The 20020-nt window shown below is 49.5% G+C and overlaps 1 protein-coding gene across 1 annotated transcript in view; it reads left to right on the top strand.

The window, feature by feature from the left end:
• Nucleotides 1-20020, top strand: part of LOC144594895 (queuosine-tRNA galactosyltransferase-like) — a 293958-nt gene that overhangs the window by 162788 nt on the left and 111150 nt on the right. The window contains exons 2-3 of the mRNA XM_078401817.1: nucleotides 4661-4756; nucleotides 15344-15468. Coding sequence (XP_078257943.1) covers nucleotides 4691-4756; nucleotides 15344-15468 — 191 coding nt within the window. The 5' untranslated portion in view covers nucleotides 4661-4690. The remainder of the gene's footprint in view (nucleotides 1-4660; nucleotides 4757-15343; nucleotides 15469-20020) is intronic.

The raw sequence follows: 20020 nt of genomic DNA, 5'->3' as shown, positions 1-20020 counted from the left end.
CTCTACCATCAGGCAGGAAGTATTGAAGCTTGGTGTCCCACACCACCACATACAGGAACGGCCACTTTTCTACAACCATCAAGTTCTTGACCCAACTTGCACTGTCCAAATCCTACTCTGGCAATGGAAAACAATGGACCACGTCTTACACTGTCACTGTGGACTTGTTTTCTAATTGTGTTTTAAACAAGTGTCTTGCTTTTTGCACGGTCGTTTTCTTTTCACTGTCGGGGAGGGTTTATGTATAATTTGTGTCTTCACGTGCTGTCTGAACCTATGTCCCTGTGGTGCTGCTGCAGGCACGATGTTCATTGTACATGTACCTTCTTGCACCTGTGCATTTGACAATAAATACGACCTGACGAATTAACTTAACGTGGGAGAATCGAGTCTAGTTTATAAGATGGTCAGGTGTCTTGAAAGGAGTCCAACGCATTTCTCTGCTTCTGTGGATGTTACCAGACGTGCTAATGCCGTACAATGGAAGTGGTGCCATGATTTATCTGTGCTGTAAGGAGCGCAATATTGTGACATAGTGTGAAGTTTCTTGGCAACAGATTTGACTTGTGTCCACAGTAGAAGAGAAAACCACTTTTAGAGCTCCTTCACAGTGGCATTCCTTCAGTTCAGTTGTAGAAACTGCTTTAAAGAAAGGCTCTGTTGTATTGCAACTTAACAGAATAACTTTTGATTATAGCACAGGCAGCCACACTCTGAAGAGGCCTCCATGGGTTTACCAAGAATCTCAGCTGAAACCACAATTTCTGGGTTTTAGTTTTATGACCTGTAACTAAAATGTGGCCTATTTGTTTCAAGTAGCTTGACTTCCAAATTAGAGTGCTGAACATCGTACGGCCACCAGAATATAAAGAAAATGAAATATATTTTCTAACTTAACCATGGAGGGATATGGATCACTTGTGGGCAGGGGGGATTTGTTGAACTTGGCACCATGTACGGCACAGACACTGTGGGCCGAAGGGCCTGTTCCTGGACTCTGCTGTACTATGCAGGAAGGGACTGCAAATGCTGGTTTAAACCGATGATAGACACAAAATGCTGGAGTAACTCAGTGGGTCAAACAGCATCTCTGGAGAAAAGGAAGAGGTGACGTTTCAGGTCGAGACCCTTCAGTCTGAAGAAGGGTCTCGACCCGAAACGTCACCTATTCCTTTTCTCCAGAGCTCCTGTCTGACCCTGTGTTGTTCTACGTTCTATGTACCTGCCAAGAAATGTTGTAAGGGGATTGGATGCATCCTGGATGGGGATTGTAATATAGTTGTATAATACTTTCATTTGGTATATTTGTTTGTATTGTATTGTGGTGGTGGGTTCTGTTTGGTTTTATTGCATTGTAAATATTGTTATTAAATAATTGAATATATTTTTTGATATATAAAAAAATAGAAATGTTGTCAGGTGGGAATAGGACTGGAATGACAGATCCAAAAGAGAAACACAGTCTTGAAGTCACATATTTTGTACAAGCTGGGTACAAAGATAAATGAAGTAGGAACTGGAGTAAGCCTAGCAACCCTCTGGATATCTCCGCCGTTCACGAATATTGTTCCAAGTTTCTGGGAATTTAAGGCTGAGACTGTGAGGGAACCAAGTTATAATTGCTGGATGTGATTTGGCAAAGTGCAAACATCCCACAAACAATCCTGCCTAGTTCTTCACTAATTGGTTATGGCTTAATTTTTATGTCATAGTTCAAAACTTGCAACATGTATCTGTGGCAGAAGTGCAGAGTGAGAAGCCACAGTCCTTGATCCACTTTGTTCAGTGTTTTCTCCCGTGGAGTTATTATAAAGGAAAACGTGTGTTGTACAAAAGAGGGGGCGGCACGGTGGCGCAGCGGTAGAGTTGCTGCCTTACAGCGAATGCAGCGCCGGAGACTCAGGTTCGATCCTGACTACGGGCGCCGTCTGTACGGAGTTTGTACGCTCTCCTCGTGACCTGCGTGGGTTTTCTCCGAGATCTTCGGTTTACTCCCACACTCCGAAAACGTACAGGTATGTAGGTTAATTGACTGGGCAAATGTAAAAATTGTCCCTAGTGGGTGTAGGATAGTGTTAATGTGCGGGGCTCGCTGGGCGGCGTGGACGGTGGGCCGAAGGGCCTGTTTCCGCGCTGTATCTCTAAATAAATGATGAGGGCAACATGTAAACACCTATTTTTTATCCTCAAAAAACTAAACTAATCTAAACTAAAAGTTACAACGTATTAGATCCCGGACGCACCGGATTGATTTTACAAGAAATCTCAGTTAATCACGGATATGCCATGGCAAAATGTCACAAAATTTCCCGTTTTTATGTCACACTGTTGAAATCTCGTGGATGTACGCACTGGGATATTGTCTGAACCTCCAGCAACTCTACTCATCGAAGGACTCGGCCTTTCCTTTCAGTTGATGGAGCTGTCGACGCTGGCTAGTTAAACAAATTAGTTTTGAAAAGAAGGTAATGGGAAAGACGAGTGGGAACTGTGTTTTTATTTTAATCGGTTGAGTAGTTGTGGAATTTAGACCTCAGGCGGGTTTCAAGTCTAATCACTGATGTCAAACGCAACAGCGGTAGGAGGAGTGATGTATTGGCTTTAAAACATTTATTGCACTAAGAAATGAACATTCAGCTAAGGAACCATTCTGACATGACCACACATTAATCGGAGCTGTGTGGGAGGTAAATAGTAAACAGTGATTGGTAAAAATTGGTAGAAATACTCTGCTATAACCATTTGGATTTACAAAGTGGGGTTTCTGCTGTCGATATGGCCAGTCATAGACTCGGCTCGAGCTAATTGGAAGATTTATCTACAATCAGGTTTGTCCATGAACTAAGCTGTGATATGAAGGACAGGCTAAGGAAAGCAGACGCAAGGGACTGCATATGCTGGAACCTTGAGCAAAAAACATAACATGCTGGAGTACCTCAGCGGGTCAGGCAGCATCTCTGGAGAACACGGATAGGTGATGTTTCACAGAGTGCTGGAGTAACTCAGCGGGCCGGGCAGCATCTCTGGAGAACATGGATAGGTGACGTTTCACAGAGTGCTGGAGTAACTCAGCGGGTCGGGCAGCATCCCTGGAGAACATGGATAGGTGACGTTTCACAGAGTGCTGGAGTAACTCAGCGGGTCAGGCAGCATCTCTGGAGAACATGGACAGGTGACGTTTTGGGTCGGGACTCCTTTTCAGTGATTGTAGTAGGAGGGTGAAAGCTGGAAGAGAGGTGGGGGCGGGACATGGACAGGGAAGTGATAGGTGGATACAAATGATGGGGGACTGGCAGATGGGTGGACAAGGGCTGCAGTTGAAAAGGAGACAAAAGGCCATGAGATAAGGAGAAAAAAGGCAGGAATTATGAGGCCCGGGGAAGGGAAATAGTGGCCTGTGACAGGGGGAAGGGGAAAGAGGGACGGGACAGTGGGAGAAATGGGTGCACATCCAGATTATTGGGTTGTCCAGAGGAATATGAGATGCTGTTCCTCCAGTGTGCTTGTGGCTTCACTTTGACAATGGGGGAGGCCCTTGTCAGGTTGGTCAGTATGGGGATAAGAAGTTAAAATGGATAGCAACCAGGAGATCGAGTAAGACTTGGCAGAGCGAGCATAAGTATTTGACTGAACATCTGCCTAGTCTACGCTTGCTGCCGCATAGAGGGAGCACCAAGTACAGGAGTTGAGATTAGAGGAGGTGCCTGTGAACCACTGTCTCTCCTGGAAGGACTTCCTTGGTCCCTGGACGGATGTGAAGGTAGAGGTGTAGAGACCAGAAAAAGAAAGGCAGTCAGACCAGAGGGTTACCCCTTGGGCAAGAGCATTGCAGCAGAGGCAAAATAAATCAATGAGCAACAAAGGGTGAATCAGATTCTGAGGGGTGAATGTGTAATGTAAGAAGTTACGGAACATATGAGTTTTAAATGTAAAGGAGCAGAAGATGGTCATTTCTAGTAAGTACTTCTAATAAGTTTTAGTAATGGCTCAATGGTTCAAAAGGACAGTGATTTTGTTTTCTCCACGTGTATGCCAGTAGAGTATTCCCACACCCAAGCACATCCCTGATCAACAAGTGTACAGAAATAGTCCACTGAGCCCGCATGCAAGAGGCGCCATGTTTTGACGCCATTTTCAAAGTCCAGTCCATGCTCTAGTTCTTATGAGGGGTGAAATGGTAAAATGCATGCCTGCTTCTCAGATTTAGACAGTACTAGACCAAGTGGACCCGTTGGGCCCAAACCTCTCCTGCATTGGTGCAGCACCCTCTCCTCCCCCCTCCCCTCTCTCCCTCCCCCTCCCTCCTCTCTCCCCTCCCCCTCCATCCCCCCTCCCCTCCCCCTTTTCTCCTCCCCCGCACTCCATCCCTCTCAACCCCTCCTATCCTCCCTACTCCCCCCTCCCTCCTTCCCCCGTCCCTCTACCTCCCTCCCTCCCTCCCTAGGAGATAGATTTAAACTTTAAAATGTGAATAACTTAAAAAATATAACACCGATTTCAATGAAACTTCTTCCATTAGCACCAAAGGGACGACGGTGAGTAAGGTGGGGCTAAAATTGTCGCGCTATTGTGTACCGTCTAGTTCAGGAACAAACAAACAAACAAACGAAAGTTTTAGTATAAAGGTGATATTCATTGAAACTCGCTCTCTCCGTCTTAGGTCTTCACGTCCCACGGCCCCACCATCATCATGCCAACATGGTTCTGCTCTCGACAATGGTTCGACTCCGTTGGGAAGTTTGACGAGAGTGGAAAAGTGAGTACCGCAGGTCCAATCAGAATAAAGCACAATGAAAGGTTAAAAGGTTTTTCACCGTTCTTGCATCCGAAACAAAGTCTGCATTACCATCAGCGTTTCCCCCACCTAAATCATGGCAACTTTGAGCTTTCTGCTTGAACCTGGAATTCCTGAGGATGTTGTCAGATGTTTCCAGTGTTTCATGCATGCGCTGCCATGTTGAGCTCCTCACAGAGTACAGTGACAGAGTCCAAAATTGTTTTCTAGTTGGCCGCTCTGGGGAATGCATCTGATGCCCTGTGTGAGGATCTGACATGGGAACCACGACTTTATTTGTTTGAATAATGGGAATGACAGCAAAGGTGGGTTTTAATTTATTGAAGTCATTGGGTCATAGAGTGATACAGTGTGGAAACAGGCCCTTTGGCCCAACTTGCCCACACCAGCCAACATATCCCAGCTGCACTAGTCCCACCTGCCTGCGTTTGGCCCATATCCCACCAACCCTGTCCTATCCATGTCTACCTGTCTAACTGCTTCTTAAACGTTGGGATAGTCCCAGCCTCAACTACCTCCTCTGGCACCTTGTTCCATACACGCACCACTATTTGTGTGAAGTGTTTTTCTTTTCTTCACAGTTTTAATATTTTTAGGAAGGCGACTGAGCGTTTCCAAGTGGCGGAGACACTCAAATCATTTCACAGTTGACAGCAGGCTAAAGCAAGGTGACCTCGCTTATTTGACTGCCAAAACGGTTTCAGCATGTCCTGGCCACCACACGTGAGGCATATGCGGTTATCAAAACCAAACAGCCAACGTTTCAGCAACAATAAGTTACGTTCATTTGTTATTTTTTTCATTGAATTGCAACAGCATGGAAACAGACCCTTCGGTCCACTGAGTCCATGCTGACCATTGATCACCCATTTACACTAGCGCCACTCTATCCCACTTTCTCATCCACTCCCGACACACTAGGGGCAATTTACAGAGGTCAATTTAAATACAAACACACACGTCTTTGGGATGTGAGAGGAAACCTTCACGGTTACAGGGAGAACGTGCAAACTCCACACAGACAGCACCTGAGGCCAGGATTGAGCCCAGGCCCCTGGTGCTGGGTGGCAGCAGGTCTACCAGCTGCTTCCTCCTTCACACTACCTGAACAACCGTGCTGCAACATCAAAAGGAAAATACCCCAAGAAGCTTCTCAAGATGGATCGACTGGGCTTGTATTCACTGGAATTTAGAAGGACGAGAGAGGATCTTATGGAAACATATACAATCCTTAAGGGATTGGACAGGTTGGATGCTGGAAAAAGGTTTCCGATGTTGGGGGTCCAGAACCAGGGGTCACAGTTTAAGAATAAGGGGTTGGCCATTTCGGACTGAGATGAGGAAAAACTTTTTCAGCCAGAGAGTTGTGAATCTGTGGAATTCTCTGCCACAGAAGGCAGTGGAGGCCAATTCGCTGGATGTTTTCAAGAGAGAGTTAGATTTAGCTCTTAGAGCTACAGGAATCAAGGGATATGGGGAGAAAGCATGAACGGGGAATTGATTCTGGATGATCAGCCATGATCATATTGAGTGGCGGTGCTGGCTCGAAGGGCTGAATGGCCTACTCCTGCACCTATTTTTTTGTTTCTATGTTTATAAGATTAAAAGGGGTTCATTGTGACCAGTGATTCTTTGGAGAGCCACGAATGGCATCTTGCCTGAGGATCGGTGTGAGCCCAACTTCAGTGTTGCTGGGATGGAGAAATCAGAGCTGAGCCTGGAGATCAAGATGCTGACAGATTGGATCTTCTGCTACTCCACTAGCCTCACCGCTGAATGTGGCAGTAACACACAAACAGAGGCTGGGTGCACGGGCCAGTGCTATGGAAAGGTAGAATTACATAGAGCCCAGAATACCGACAGCACAGGAAAGAGCCCTTGGGCCCACAATGATTAGGTGTACGTCATTGTCACATGTACAGGGAAACTAATACAGTTACATTGAAAAGCTATGTTTTGCATGTCGTCCAAACAGATCAGATGTTCATAGATACAATCAGTTCAAAACCAATACAAGAGTTAGAGCAAAGGGGAAGATATAAAGTGCAGAATATCGTTCTCAACATTGTAGCACACCAGTTCCTTACACAAAGCCCAATGTCCTCAATGGGGTAGAGGTGAGTCAACAGTACCCTAGTTTATGGAGGACACATTCAGAAGCCTGATAGAGGGGCTGTTCCTGGGTCTGCTGGGGTGTGCCTTCAAACCTCTGTACCTTCTGCCGGACAGGAGCAGTGAGAAGAAGGAATGACTGGGGTGGGACAAGTCTTTGATTATGTTGCTGCTTTTCCGTGGCAGCGTGAGGTGTAGATGGAGTCAATGGTGGAGCGTCTGGTCTGTGCGATGGGCTGGGCTACATCCACAACTCTCTGCAATTGAAGCCCGGGTCGGGGCCCGGCCGGTTGGACGAGGGAGCCGCGACTCGCAGATCAGAGCCCGTGTCAGTGGAACAGCCGACGGAGCCCGGGGCTGGGGCCCGGGTCAACACCACAGAGGCCTCAGGAGAGGACTCGGCAGCATCGTGCAGAGGTCGCAACAGCGGTCGATGATGGCGCCGACCGACGGACAACACGGACACGTGGGGCGTCGACAGAGGAGAGGCCTCGGCCGTGGCGAAGCCTCGTGACGATGGGGCCTCGGCGGTGGTGATGCCTCGCGGCGGCAGCAGTGAGGCCCCGGCGACGGTGAAGCCTCGCGACGATGGGGCCTCGGCGGCAATGCATCGCGGGTCGGCCGATGGTTGATGAGAGTGTGGAGGACCACCGTGAGGGGGAGGGGAAGAACAATGGAAGACCCGGCGTGGGGAGACCGCTGTGAGAGAGGTGGGGGAAGAACAATGGACAATGGGGGGGGGGGGAGGAACAAAGGACAATGGGGACCCGGCGAGGGGGTACTGCTGTAGTGGGGGGGGGGGGGGGGGGACAGAAGGAGGAGCCGACGTGCTTTGTGACCGTCAGCGCTGTATGTGGCCGCTATTTGTATACATTGTGTATGCAAGCAAAGAACTTCACTGTGCCTAGTCACATGTGACCATAAAGTATTCCATTCCATTCCATTCCAATTCCTTGTGGTCTTGTGCAGAGCTGTTCCCAAACCTAGCCGCGATGCAACCCGACAGTATAAGAAAATAACTGCAGATGCTGGTACAAATCGAAGGTATTTATTCACAAAATACTGGAGTAACTCAGCAGGTCAGGCAGCATCTCAGGAGAGAAGGAATGGGTGACGTTTCGGGTCGAGACCCTTCTTCAGACTGATGTCAGGGGGGCGGGACAAAGGAAGGATATAGGTGGAGACAGGACGATAGAGGGAGATCTGGGAAGGAGGAGGGGAAGAGAGGGACAGAGGAACTATCTAAAGTTGGAGAAGTCGATGTTCATACCACTGGGCTGCAAGCTGCCCAGGCGAAATATGAGGTGCTGTTCCACCAATCTGACAACCCGACAATATGCTTTCCATTGTGCATCTGCAGAAGTTTGTAAGAGACATGCTGAACTTCGTCAGTCTGCACAGCAAGCAGAGGCATTGCTGGGCCTTCTTGGCCATTGCACCAGTGTGGTCGGTCCTTGACAGATCATCGTTAGTATTAATGCCAAGGAACCTGAAGCTCTCAACCATTTCCACTTCCGCACCACGGGGGGGGGGGTGTACTTCACCATGCTTCCTGAAGTCAATACCTTGCTCCTTCATCTTGCTGGCATTGAGGGAGTGGTTATTGTCCAATGTCTGTGCGTAACAAGTTAATCTCCTCTGCCTGCTCATGATCCATGGCCCTCCATTCCTGCATATCCATGTGCCCCTCTAAAAGCCTCTTCAACGGCACTGTTGTATTTATTTCCACCACCACCCCAGCAGTGTGCTCAGGCACCCACCACCCCAGCAGTGTGCTCAGGCACCCACCACCCCAGCAGTGTGCTCAGGCACCCACCACCCCAGCAGTGTGCTCAGGCACCCACCACCCCAGCAGTGTGCTCAGGCACCCACCACCCCAGCAGTGTGCTCAGGCACCCACCACCCCAGCAGTGTGCTCAGGCACCCACCACCCCAGCAGTGTGCTCAGGCACCCACCACCCCAGCAGTGTGCTCAGGCACCCACCACCCCAGCAGTGTGCTCAGGCACCCACCACCCCAGCAGTGTGCTCAGGCACCCACCACCCCAGCAGTGTGCTCAGGCACCCACCACCCCAGCAGTGTGCTCAGGCACCCACCACCCCAGCAGTGTGCTCAGGCACCCACCACCCCAGCAGTGTGCTCAGGCACCCACCACCCCAGCAGTGTGCTCAGGCACCCACCACCCTGCACATCTCCTTCTGTTTCTGTCTCTGTTTTCTAATGCACAACTGCCAACAGCTGGGCTATCTCCTGTATGAAGAGCATGAAGGCTGGAAGAGGTTAGGGTGAAAGGAGGGTATTTGTACATGAGGTAACACTTAAAAATTAAAAGCTATTTGTACAGCCCAGCCGATAGGCTAATTAAAGGTAAAGTGTGGGGGAGATTCCAAAGCAGCATGACCTTTGATAGTGAGAATCCCCCATGAAAATACTCAAATTTGATAGAAACCATTGAACGTTTTATCCACAGTACCTACTTACTCAATGTTTCAGCTAATGGCTCTGGAGCATTGTTGAGATTCATTAACATCATGCTTCAAGAGGATTGAATACCAACATCAATTTTGTCTCAAATTTAAAAAAAATTAACATTAAAAGCGATCCTGGCTGAAGAGGAGTTGCCGGCACTTTGAAGTGAACAGAAAAGGACAGTAATTGATGGGCGTAAGGACAGATTGCAAGGGAGAGGAGTTGCAGACCTTGCTCCAAGTGTCAGGGCTGCTGAGATACAGCACAGGCCATGATGGCAAAGCTATCTGTGATGCATTTCCATTATCATTGCAGTCCGTGCTTGCTGGAATCAAAGTCAATTTGTCTAGAGAATGTATCAGCAATTGTTTGTACTGAAAGACATCCTTTCTGTTATTATCACCTGAGCCTGAGTTTGCCGCACAGACAACGATCATTGAAGGGTCTCGACCCGAAACGTCACCCATTCCTTCTCTCCCGAGATGCTGCCTGTTATTCCAGCATTTTGTGTCTACCCATTGTTTCTCTTAATTGGGGTAAAAAAGGCTTAGAAAAGTCTTGCACGGCAAACGGTCAGAAATGCAGCAAGAATTGCTGATCACCAACAGTTCTGAACCTCACTTGAGGACTACAACAGAAAAAGGAACCTGCTTTACAAATGAGGTTCCCATCAGTGGCTTGCTGGAGGAAACTCTGGTCGAAGGACCAGCCACTGAGGTCATCGGTTGCTCCCCTGTCCATGACGTGGGTTAGCAATATAGCACGGAAACAGGCCCTTCAGCCCAACTTGCCCACGCCTAGCAAGATGGCCCATCCACACTAATCCCACCTACCTGTGTTTGGGTCATAAACCTTTCCTATCCATGTATCTGTCCAAATGTCTTTTAAATGTCATTATAGTAATCACAGTCTTTACTTGTTGAAAGTAGGCAGGTGGGCTTAGGGCATTGAGTCATACAGCATGGAAACCGGCCCTTCAGCCCAACTTGCCCACACCTAACAATGTGCCCCATCTATACAGGTCCCACCTGCCAGCTTTTGGCCCAGATCCCTCTAAACCTATCCTATCAACATACCAGTCCAAATGTTTCCTAAATAATGAGATTGTACCTGCCTCAACTACCTCCTCCGGCAGCTTGTTCCACACATCAAGTCAAGTCAACTTTATTTCTCACATACATATACAAGATGTGCAGTGAAATAAAAGTGGCAATGCCTGCGGATTGTGCTAAAACTACACAATAGAAAAAAAAAATTAACACAAAAAATAAATTAATACAGTAAATTAAATTAGTCCCTGGTGATATGAGAGTTAACAGCCCTGATGGCCTGTGGGAAGAAACTCCGTCTCATCCTTTCTGTTTTCACAGCGTGACAGCGGAGGCGTTTGCCTGACCATAGCAGCTAGAACAGTCCGTTGCTGGGGTGGCAGGGGTCCCCCATAATGTTGCTGGCTCTGGATCTGCACCTCCTGATGTGTAGGTCCTGCAGGGGGACGAGTGTAGTTCCCATGGTACGTTCAGCCGAACGCACTACTCTCCACAGAGCCTTCCTGTCCTGGGCAGAGCTGTTCCCAAACCAGATTGAGATGTTCCCGGACAGGATGCTCTCTACAGCCCCAGAGTAGAAGCACTGAAGGATCCTCAGAGAGACTCTGAATTTCCTCAGCTGCCTGAGGTGGTAAAGGCGCTGCCTTGCCTTACTCACCAGTACGGCAATGTGTGTTGTCCATGTCAGATCCTCTGTGATGTGGACTCCCAGGTATTTAAAGCTGCTCACCCTATCCACAGTAATCCCATTTATCTCCAGTGGCGTGTACGTCCTTGGATGTTGAGCCCTTCTAAAGTCTACAATCAGCTCCTTAGTTTTTGTGACATTCAAGAGGAGGCTGTTGTCCTGACACCAGAGTGCCAGATCAGCCACCTCCTCCTGGTAGGTCTTCTCATCGTTATCGGAGATCCGGCCCAGTGTCGTCAGCAAACTTGATGATGGAGTTGGAGCTGAACCTGGCCCCACAGTCATGTGTGTACAGGGAGTACAGTAGGGGGCTAAGGACGCAACCCTGGGGGGATCCTGTGTTCAGGGTGACGGGATTAGATGTATGTCTCCCAATCTTGACCACTTGGGGCCTGGCGGTGAGAAAGTCCAGGTCCCAGGCATACATCCATCACCCTTTGTGTAACAAAGTTACCCCTCAGGTTCCCATTAAATGTTTTTCCCTACAGCTTAAACCTATGTCCTCTGGTTCTCGATTCCCCTACTCTGGGCAAAAGACTGTGCGTTTACCCCGATCTATTCCTCTCATGATTTTGTACACCTCTATAAGATCACCCCTCGTCCTCCTGTGCTCCAATGAGGCGTGTGCCCTGTGAGTCCAACAGAGTCTCCACTGGGTCCTGAGCTGACCGTGTAGCTCAAGTCCTAGCAAGTCCGAGACCCGGAAGTCAAGTCCGAGACACGAAAGTCAAGTCCGAGACCCAAAACGTCACCCATTCCTTCTCTCCAGGGAAGCTGCCTGTCCCGCTGAGTTATTCTACCATTTTGTGTCTATCTTCAGTGAAAACCAGCATCTGCATTTCCTTCCCACATACTTCCCATCACGACTACTTATTTTCCAGCCAGTGTGCAGGTGAACTAAAAGGTGGATAAGTGGGAGGTGAGCAAAGGGCAAAGACTGAAGTTGGCATAATGGTTTTTTGCTCATTGACAGAGGGTCACATCTAAATGCCCACTGTGCTCACTTGTGTGGTGTAGGAGAGCAGGCATCTGAAGATAACAAAGTAGTCAGATGCACAAAGGTAAAACCCTGCAGACATTACAATAACAACAAATAGGGCGGCACGATGGCACAGTGGTAGAGTTGCTGCCTTACAGCGAATGCAGCGCCGGAGACCCGGGTTCCATCCCGACTACGGGCGCTGTCTGTACGGCACATGTGTCAAACTCAAGGCCCGCGGGCCGAATCCGGCCCGCCACGTCATTTTATGTGGCCCGCGAGAGCTTGATTGTCACTGGTCGAATATCTTTTAAGTTACAGACATTTTTAACTTTCAAACTTTCATTTCTAAACACATTTTTCCACGTGCTGTGCGTCTGACAGCACGGCCTCTCCTCACTCGCACAGACAAGATAGACGCTGTTAGCGGAGCCGCCCGCCCGTAATCACGGGCTCCCCCCGCCCGCCCGCAATCACCGCCTCCACTCCCTCCACTCCCCCCACTCTCCCCGCTCTCCCACACCCGGGGGACACCACCGAGCAGGAGGGAGATGGTCGGACCTGTTGGTCCACTCATCCTTCCCTTCCGTCCCTTCAACCTACGGGCACGGCGTCCTCGAGTCCCCCCTCCCGCCCGGGCCCAGCACCGTTACCCCACACAGGCCGCAGCGCAGCGCAGCAGGCAGCTTCTTCTCCTCCTCCTCCTCAAGCGGCCGCTTCCACCCATGGCGGCGTCGCCATTTCACAAAGATGGCGGCCGCTCTCCTCACGCACCGCCATCTTGTGCGCGCCTCCCGCCGCGCCTCTCTCCACTCGCTTCTCTCCCCTCCCCACTCTCCCCCAGACCCGCCGCCGCCCGCCTTGAGTAGTCCGACCTCCGCCACCCGCCTCGAGTAGTCCGGGGCTCCCTCCTCCTCCCTGCACGCTCGGTAAGTGCCTTTCGCCGCCAACGGCGCCACGGAGGGGAGTGCACGTGGGGGCCGAGTGGGTAGAGGGAAGGGTGGGGGTGGGGAGGGGGGTGAGGGTAGGAGGGGGGTGAAGGTGGGTGGAGGAGAGAATGGGGGAAAGGGGGCGGTGGGGAAAGTGGGGGGGTTGAGTGAGAGTGGGTGAGGAGAGAGTAGGGGGAGAGTGGGACTGGGGAGGGGACAGCAGGGGTGGGGGGGTGGTTGGGGAAGGGGAACAGTGGGGGTCAGGGGAGAGTGGGGGGGAGGGGGAGGGTGGGAGGAGCAGAGAGTGGGGGTTGGGGGGGAGGGGGAGGGTGGGAGAAGCAGAGAGTGGGGGTTGGAGGGAGAGTGGGACTGTGGTGGGGGGAAGAGAGAGTGGGGGAAAGGGGGACAGTGGGGGTCAGGGAAGAGTGGGGGGGAAGGAAAGGGGGAGAAGGTGGCTGGGGGGAAGGGGACAGTGAGTGAAAGGGGAGGAGGGAGGGGGTGGGGGAGGAGGGAGGGGGTGGGGAGGGTAGGGTGGGGAGGAGGGAGTGAGTGAGGGAGGAGAGGAGGAGAGAGGGGGTGTGGGGGAGGGAGGGGGGGTGTTTTGGGGGAAGGGGGACAGTGGGGGTGGGGGGGGCAGTGAGAATGGGGGTGGAGCGAGTGTGGAGGGGTGAGTTGGGGTAGGAGGGGGTGAGAGTGGGGGGAGGAGAGGGGTGGGGGAGAGAGAGTGGGGCTGGGGGAGGAGAGAGTGGTGGAAAGGGGGGTGGGGGAGAGTGAGGGGTTGGGGAGGAGAGAATGAGGGGGTGGGGGGAGGAGAGAGTGCGGGAAAGGGGGGTGGTGGGGAAAGGGGTGGGGAGAGTGCGAGTGGGAGGGAGGGAGAGGGGGACTGGGGAGGTGGGCAGATTGTGGGTGGGGATGAGGAGGGGTGGGGGGAAGGGGACAGCAGGGGAGGGGTGATGGTGGTGGGGGGTGAGAGTGGTGGAGGGGGGAAGGGGGACAGTGGGGGTCAGGGAAGACGGGGGAGTGGGGGAGGGAGGAAAAGGTGAGTGAGGGGGAAGGGGACAGTGAGATTGAAAGGAGGGGGAGGGTGGGGGGAGGAGAGAGGGAGTGTGGGGGGAAGGGGGGTGGTGGTGGGGGAAGAGAGTGGGGGGTTGGGGGGAAGGGGGACAGTGGGGGTGGGGGGGAGGGGGACGGTGAGAATGCAGGTGGGGCGAGTGGGTGGAGGGGAGGGTAGGGGTGGGAGGGGAGTGAGGGGAGGAGAGAGTTAGGCAGGCGGGGCTGGGTGAGGAGGGGTGGAGGCGAGTGTGGGGCTGGGGAGAGTGAGAGTGGGGCTGGGGAGGAGAGAATGTGGGGGGTGGGGGGGGAGGAGAGAGTGGGGGAAAGGGGGGGCCAGTTACAACCGGCCCTTTGAGGGCAACCATAATGCTGATGTGGCCCAGGGTGAAAATGAGTTTGACACCCCTGCTGTACGGAGTTTGTACGTTCTCCCCGTGACCTGCGTGGGTTTTCTTCGAGATCTTCGGTTTCTTCCCACACTCCAAAGACGTACAGGTATGTAGGTTAATTGGCTTGGTAAATGTAAAAATTGTCCCTACTGGTTATAGGAGAGTGTTAATGTGTGGGGATCGCTGGTCGGCGCGGACCCGGTGGGCCGAAAGGGCCTGTTTCCGCGCTGTATCTCTAAACTAAACTAAACTAAACTAAAAAATAAAACACATTTCATGGATAGGAAAGGTTTAGAGTGATATGACCCAAACATGGCAGGTGGGACTAGTGTAGGTGAGCCATCTTCGTTAGCATGGGCAAGTTGGGCCGAAAGGCCTGTTTCCGTGCTGTGTGACTCTTTGACTCTGTATTGCTGACCCACAACATGGACAGAGGAACAGAGATATTAGTACAGACCAATGACCATTCTGACAATAGGACTGAACCATAAACTCTGGTTCTCCCTCAGCACCACCAACAGTAGAGGGACTGTAAGTCTTCACAGGGGCTTTCACTGCACAGTGGATCTAATGACCTAATGGACCAGTATGTGCAAGCAATAAACTCAATGGACTTGATGGTCTTCAGAGGATCTGCTCCAACACAAGTTTTTATTAAACAAGCTGAGAGCAAAAGACTATAACACCGGCTGCCAGGGCGATCTGGTAAATTCATCTGCTGCCTAAATCATGAAGATTAGAAAACTGAAACATATTAATCTTTAATAACGATGATTTATATGTTGACAATTCTGGTCTATTAGTTAAATGTTTAAGTTTCCCCCAGTAAACTAGGTGCTCATATTCAACACCAAATCTGTCACTGATCTATTTCTCTCAGGGGGTCCCTGAAGATTTGCTGTTCTTCTATGAAGTTCTTCGCAAGGGAGGAGGCATGTTTCGAGTGGATCGCTGTCTGATTGTCTATCGCTACCACTCAGAGGCTGCAACACATGCCATTTTAGAGTAAGTCTTCACTGTGATTTTTGACACTCTCAAAATTATTTTTCATTCAAAACAACTTATTTGATCCTGGATGTTGCACTGAGCTTTTATCATTTCAAAAATGTAGGTCGGTGCCTTAAGAAAACTAGAATGCTGTCAAACTGAACAATGAGCAGGTTGCTCATTGAACGAGTAGGACAGTCATGCTGTTGTGGTCCTTCTGATTGCCTTGTGTGTGCGAGACGTAGTGTGAAGTCGGGGCTGCTGCCTCACACCAGAGACCTGGGTTCCATCCTGACCTTGGGTGCTGTCTGTGTGGAGTTCTCCCTTTGACTGCGTGGGTTTCTTCCGGGCACTCCGGTTTTCTCCAAAGGCGGGAAGGTTGCAGGTCGATTGGCCTCTGTAAATTGTCCCTAATGTGTGGAGAGTGAATGTAAAAGTGGGATAGCATTGAACTAGTGTGAACGGGTGACCAAAGGTCGGCCTAGGCTTGGTAGGCCAGAGCACCTGTTCCCATGCTGTGTTGAGCAATAAAGTTAACAGCTGTTTGCGTTTCTTCAGTTAAGTCTTGAATGTGTGATATAAACCAGCAATTGGATCACCTATTCCATCAGTGAGGATCCACACTCTTCTCCTGCGGTGAATAAATATATTTTTCTCACTCAGAGAATACATTGGGCATTCCCTGTTCAATCTGGGATTGACTTGTGGCCAAAAATATTTATTATAACTTCTTTAACACATGCTGCGATGGTGCAGTGCCCCGTACAAAACTCAGTCTTCATAATGGAAACAGACTCTGTTGCAGGTGGCTTCATGACGTAATTAATGTAATCTGGTAAATAAAATCTCATATTTTAGTTTCGTTTTTAGTTTCGGGATACAGTACAGAAACAGGCCCTTCGGCACCGACCAGCGATCCCCGCACATTAACATCATCCTACACACACACCGGGGACAATTTACACTTATACCAAGCCAATTAACTTACAAACCTGTACATCTTTGGAGTGTGGGAGGAAACCAAAGATCTGGGAGAAAGCCACGCAGGTCACGGGGAGAACGTACAAACTCCTCGCAGACAGCGCCCGTAGTCAGGATCGAACCCGCGTCTAATGGAGCTGGAAGGCAGCAACTCCACCACTGTGCCACCGTGCTGCCCTGTTTGGAGATGCCGAAGAATAGGTAGGAGAGAGGGAAGAAAATTTCATTGAAACAATCGAGCTTTGTACAATCAGAAAGTATAAGAGAAAATAATGCTCGAGACCTGGGCTTCAAGAATTCCAAAAAACAGCAGCTAAAAGAATTTGTAGATTACCATTACTCATATATTAGAGAACAACAACGCAAAAGTTGCTCAGTCATAAACCACTGCAAAATGGTGAAAAAGATACTTGAAAAATCTTCTTAAAGTGGGTCTTGCCATCATGGAAGAGGTTGATCGATGTTACAGATGTCAGGTTGTTAGAATTATGAAAGTGGTCACGATCCTGACCTCCAGGTTACATGGCAGATCTGTCCCCAATTAAGAACATAATACTGGTATGGTGCTTCTGCATGGTTTCCATGTTATGCTACCAGTGGCAGGGCCACGGTGGCGCAGCGGTAGGGTTGCTGCCTCACAGCGCTAGCAGCGCCGGAGACCCGGGTTCGATCCTGACTACGGATGCTGTCTGTACGTTCTCCTCCACATTTCTCCGAGACCGTCAGTTTCCTCCCACATTCCAAAGACGTACAGGTGTGTAGGTTAATTGGCTTGGTGTATGTGTGAATTGTCCCTTGTGTGTGTAGGATGGTGTTAATGTGCGGGGATCGCTGGTCGGTGCGGACTCGGTGGGCCGAAGGACCTGTTTCTGCGCTGTACCTCTAAACTAAACTAAACTTAAGTTCATAAGTGAAAAATACAGCTGTTAGTGACTAGGTTGGATGAAAGTTATCAAAACAAGATAATAGAAAATCTTATGTAACATCAGATTTAAATTAAACACAAATAGAAGCATTTAAGACCATGCACAAGGTTTATCTCAATAACCATTCTCATTTAAATGCTTGTTCAACATAGAGGTTTCACAAGGTAGTGTAAGAAAATAACTGCAGATGCTGGTACAAATCGAAGGTATTTATTTCACAAAATGCTGGAGTAACTCAGCAGGTCAGGCAGCATCTCAGGAGAGAAGGAATGGGTGACGTTTCGGGTCGAGGCCCTTCTCTCGACCCGAATCGTCACGCCATAAGAAGGCAGCAACTCTAACGCTGCGCCACCGTGCCAGCCCGCTTGGCTATTACTGATGACACTGCGGATGGAGGGCAAACCTAGAGTAGAACAGAGATTGAACTGGGAGACTGTGGCTAGGAAACGCAAAGGTGGAATTAAACCCTAGAGAAATTGAAGGCATTGAGTATTTTGATGCAATGATCATACGAGCTGGGCCATTTTTGGCCATAAGAGTAGGAGTTATAAAGTGACCAAGATGGTGTGGCAAATTGGGACGCACAGGCAGCTGGAAGAGTTAAAGAAGGCACTGCATCTATTCTGAAGATGGGACTTTCCACACAGTGCCTTTGAAATGTCTTCCATTTTGCCTTAACTGTAGCTTTGCCTTTACCCATAATTGATGGAGCCCTAGCTCATACCTCACCTGTTCCCCGCACCTCTGCTTTCACACCATCTTGCCATCTGGCCAGAGTAAAGGATAAAGGGATGTGGAAGGAAACCGGAGCACCCGGAGGAAACCCACGCAGTCACAGGGGGCAACATGCAAACTCCACGCAGTCAGCACCCGGGGTCAGGATCAAACCTGGGTCTTGGGTGCTGTGAGGCAGCTGCTCTACCTGCTTTTCCTCTGTGTCGTTCCGTGTCGATCTAAAGCTTTAATTCTCAAGCGTCAAGAGAGTTTTATTGTCATTCTGTATGTCCCAGATTCTGGGGCAGTGAAATTCTTACTTGCTGCAGCACAACAGAATATTGTGGAGCGAAAGACTGGAGCGACTAGGCTTGTATACACTGGAATTTAGAAGGATGAGAGGAGATCTTATCGAAACGTATAAGATTATTAAGGGGTTGGACACGTTAGAGGCAGGAAACATGTTCTCAATGTTGGGGGAGACCAGAACAAGGGGCCACAGTTTAAGAATAAGGGGTAGGCCATTTAGAACTGAGATGAGGAAAAGCTTTTTCAGTCGGAGAGTTGTGAATCTGTGGAATTCTCTGCCTCAGAAGGCAGTGGAGGCCGATTCTCTGAATGCATTTAAGAGAGAGCTAGATAGAGCTCTTAAGGATAGCGGAGTCAGGGGGTATGGGGAGAAGGCAGGAACGGGGTACTGATTGAGAATGATTAGCCATGATCACATTGAATGGCGGTGCTGGCTCGAAGGGCCGAATGGCCTCCTCCTGCACTATTGTCTATTGTCTATTGTCTATATGTAATCATAATTCAGTTTCCCTTATTGCAGATGCTGTCTGCCCTGCTGAGTGTTTCCAGCTTTATATTTTGTTTCAAGTTTCCAGCACCTGGGATTTTCTGAACAATTTTTTGAAATTAGTTTATTTAATCTACACAGTTTTTGCCAAAGATAATAGAGCAGAGCAAGATAGACCACTCGACCCTAATAACTGTAGTAGGTCGTGGCGCCATTTTAGTAGGCAGAAACTTGCAGAAACATTTAAAAAGAAAAATAACAAAAATCTGTGAATTGATAGATGAGATATATTCTGCATTTTAATGGTATCATCACACATACTGTTCCCCCAAAACACTGATTACACTGTGAGAGGCATAGCGAACGGCGGGGTTTTGCTTACTAAAATGGCGGACGTCACACTCCTTTGCGAACTACACTTCAGTATAGGCGATTTTCTATGGAGTGGTTCATCTTGCTCCTCTAGTATCTTTGGGTTTTGCTGAGTGAGTTTCAAGTTTTGTGGTTGCATGCTCTGTTCCAGTTTCTGTTTTTTTTTTCTGTTTTTATCTTCCAATGCTGCATAGACTTGCCATAATGACGGAACAGATACTGATTCTGCCTGCTGAAGGAGTAGAAAGTAGAAGAGGAGGAAATGGAACAAAAAGCAGAACAGGAATAATAAAACACTCTGGAGTCAAATATTTAGTGAGCAATCAGTCACCTCACAACTGCACCCCATTTGCTAATGCTCCCATATCCTGTATCAATAACCTTAAGGGGCAATAGACAATAGGTGCAGGAGTAGGCCATTCGGCCCTTCGAGCCAGCACCGCCATTCACTGTGTTCATGGATGATCATCCACAATCAGTACCCCGTTTCTGCCTTCTCCCCATACCCTTTCACTCTGCTATCTTTAAGAGCTCTATCTAACTCTCTCTTGAAAGCATCCAGAGAATTGGCCTCCACTGCCTTCTGAAGCAGAGAACTCCACAGATTCACAACTCTTTGGGTAAAAAAGTTTTTCCTCATCTCTGTTCTAAATGGCCTACCCCTTATTCTTAAACTGTGGCCCCTGGTTCTGGCTGGACTTGTTCTCGGGATGGCTCGGTGGCACAGTGCTCGAGTTTCTGCCTTTCAGCACCGGAGACCCGGGTTTGATCCTGACTACGG

This window comes from Rhinoraja longicauda, chromosome 6, assembly GCF_053455715.1.
Source record: "Rhinoraja longicauda isolate Sanriku21f chromosome 6, sRhiLon1.1, whole genome shotgun sequence".
NCBI lineage: Eukaryota > Metazoa > Chordata > Chondrichthyes > Rajiformes > Arhynchobatidae > Rhinoraja > Rhinoraja longicauda.
The sequence above is the reverse complement of the archived record's forward strand: the minus strand, read 5'-3'. Positions and strand labels throughout refer to the sequence as shown.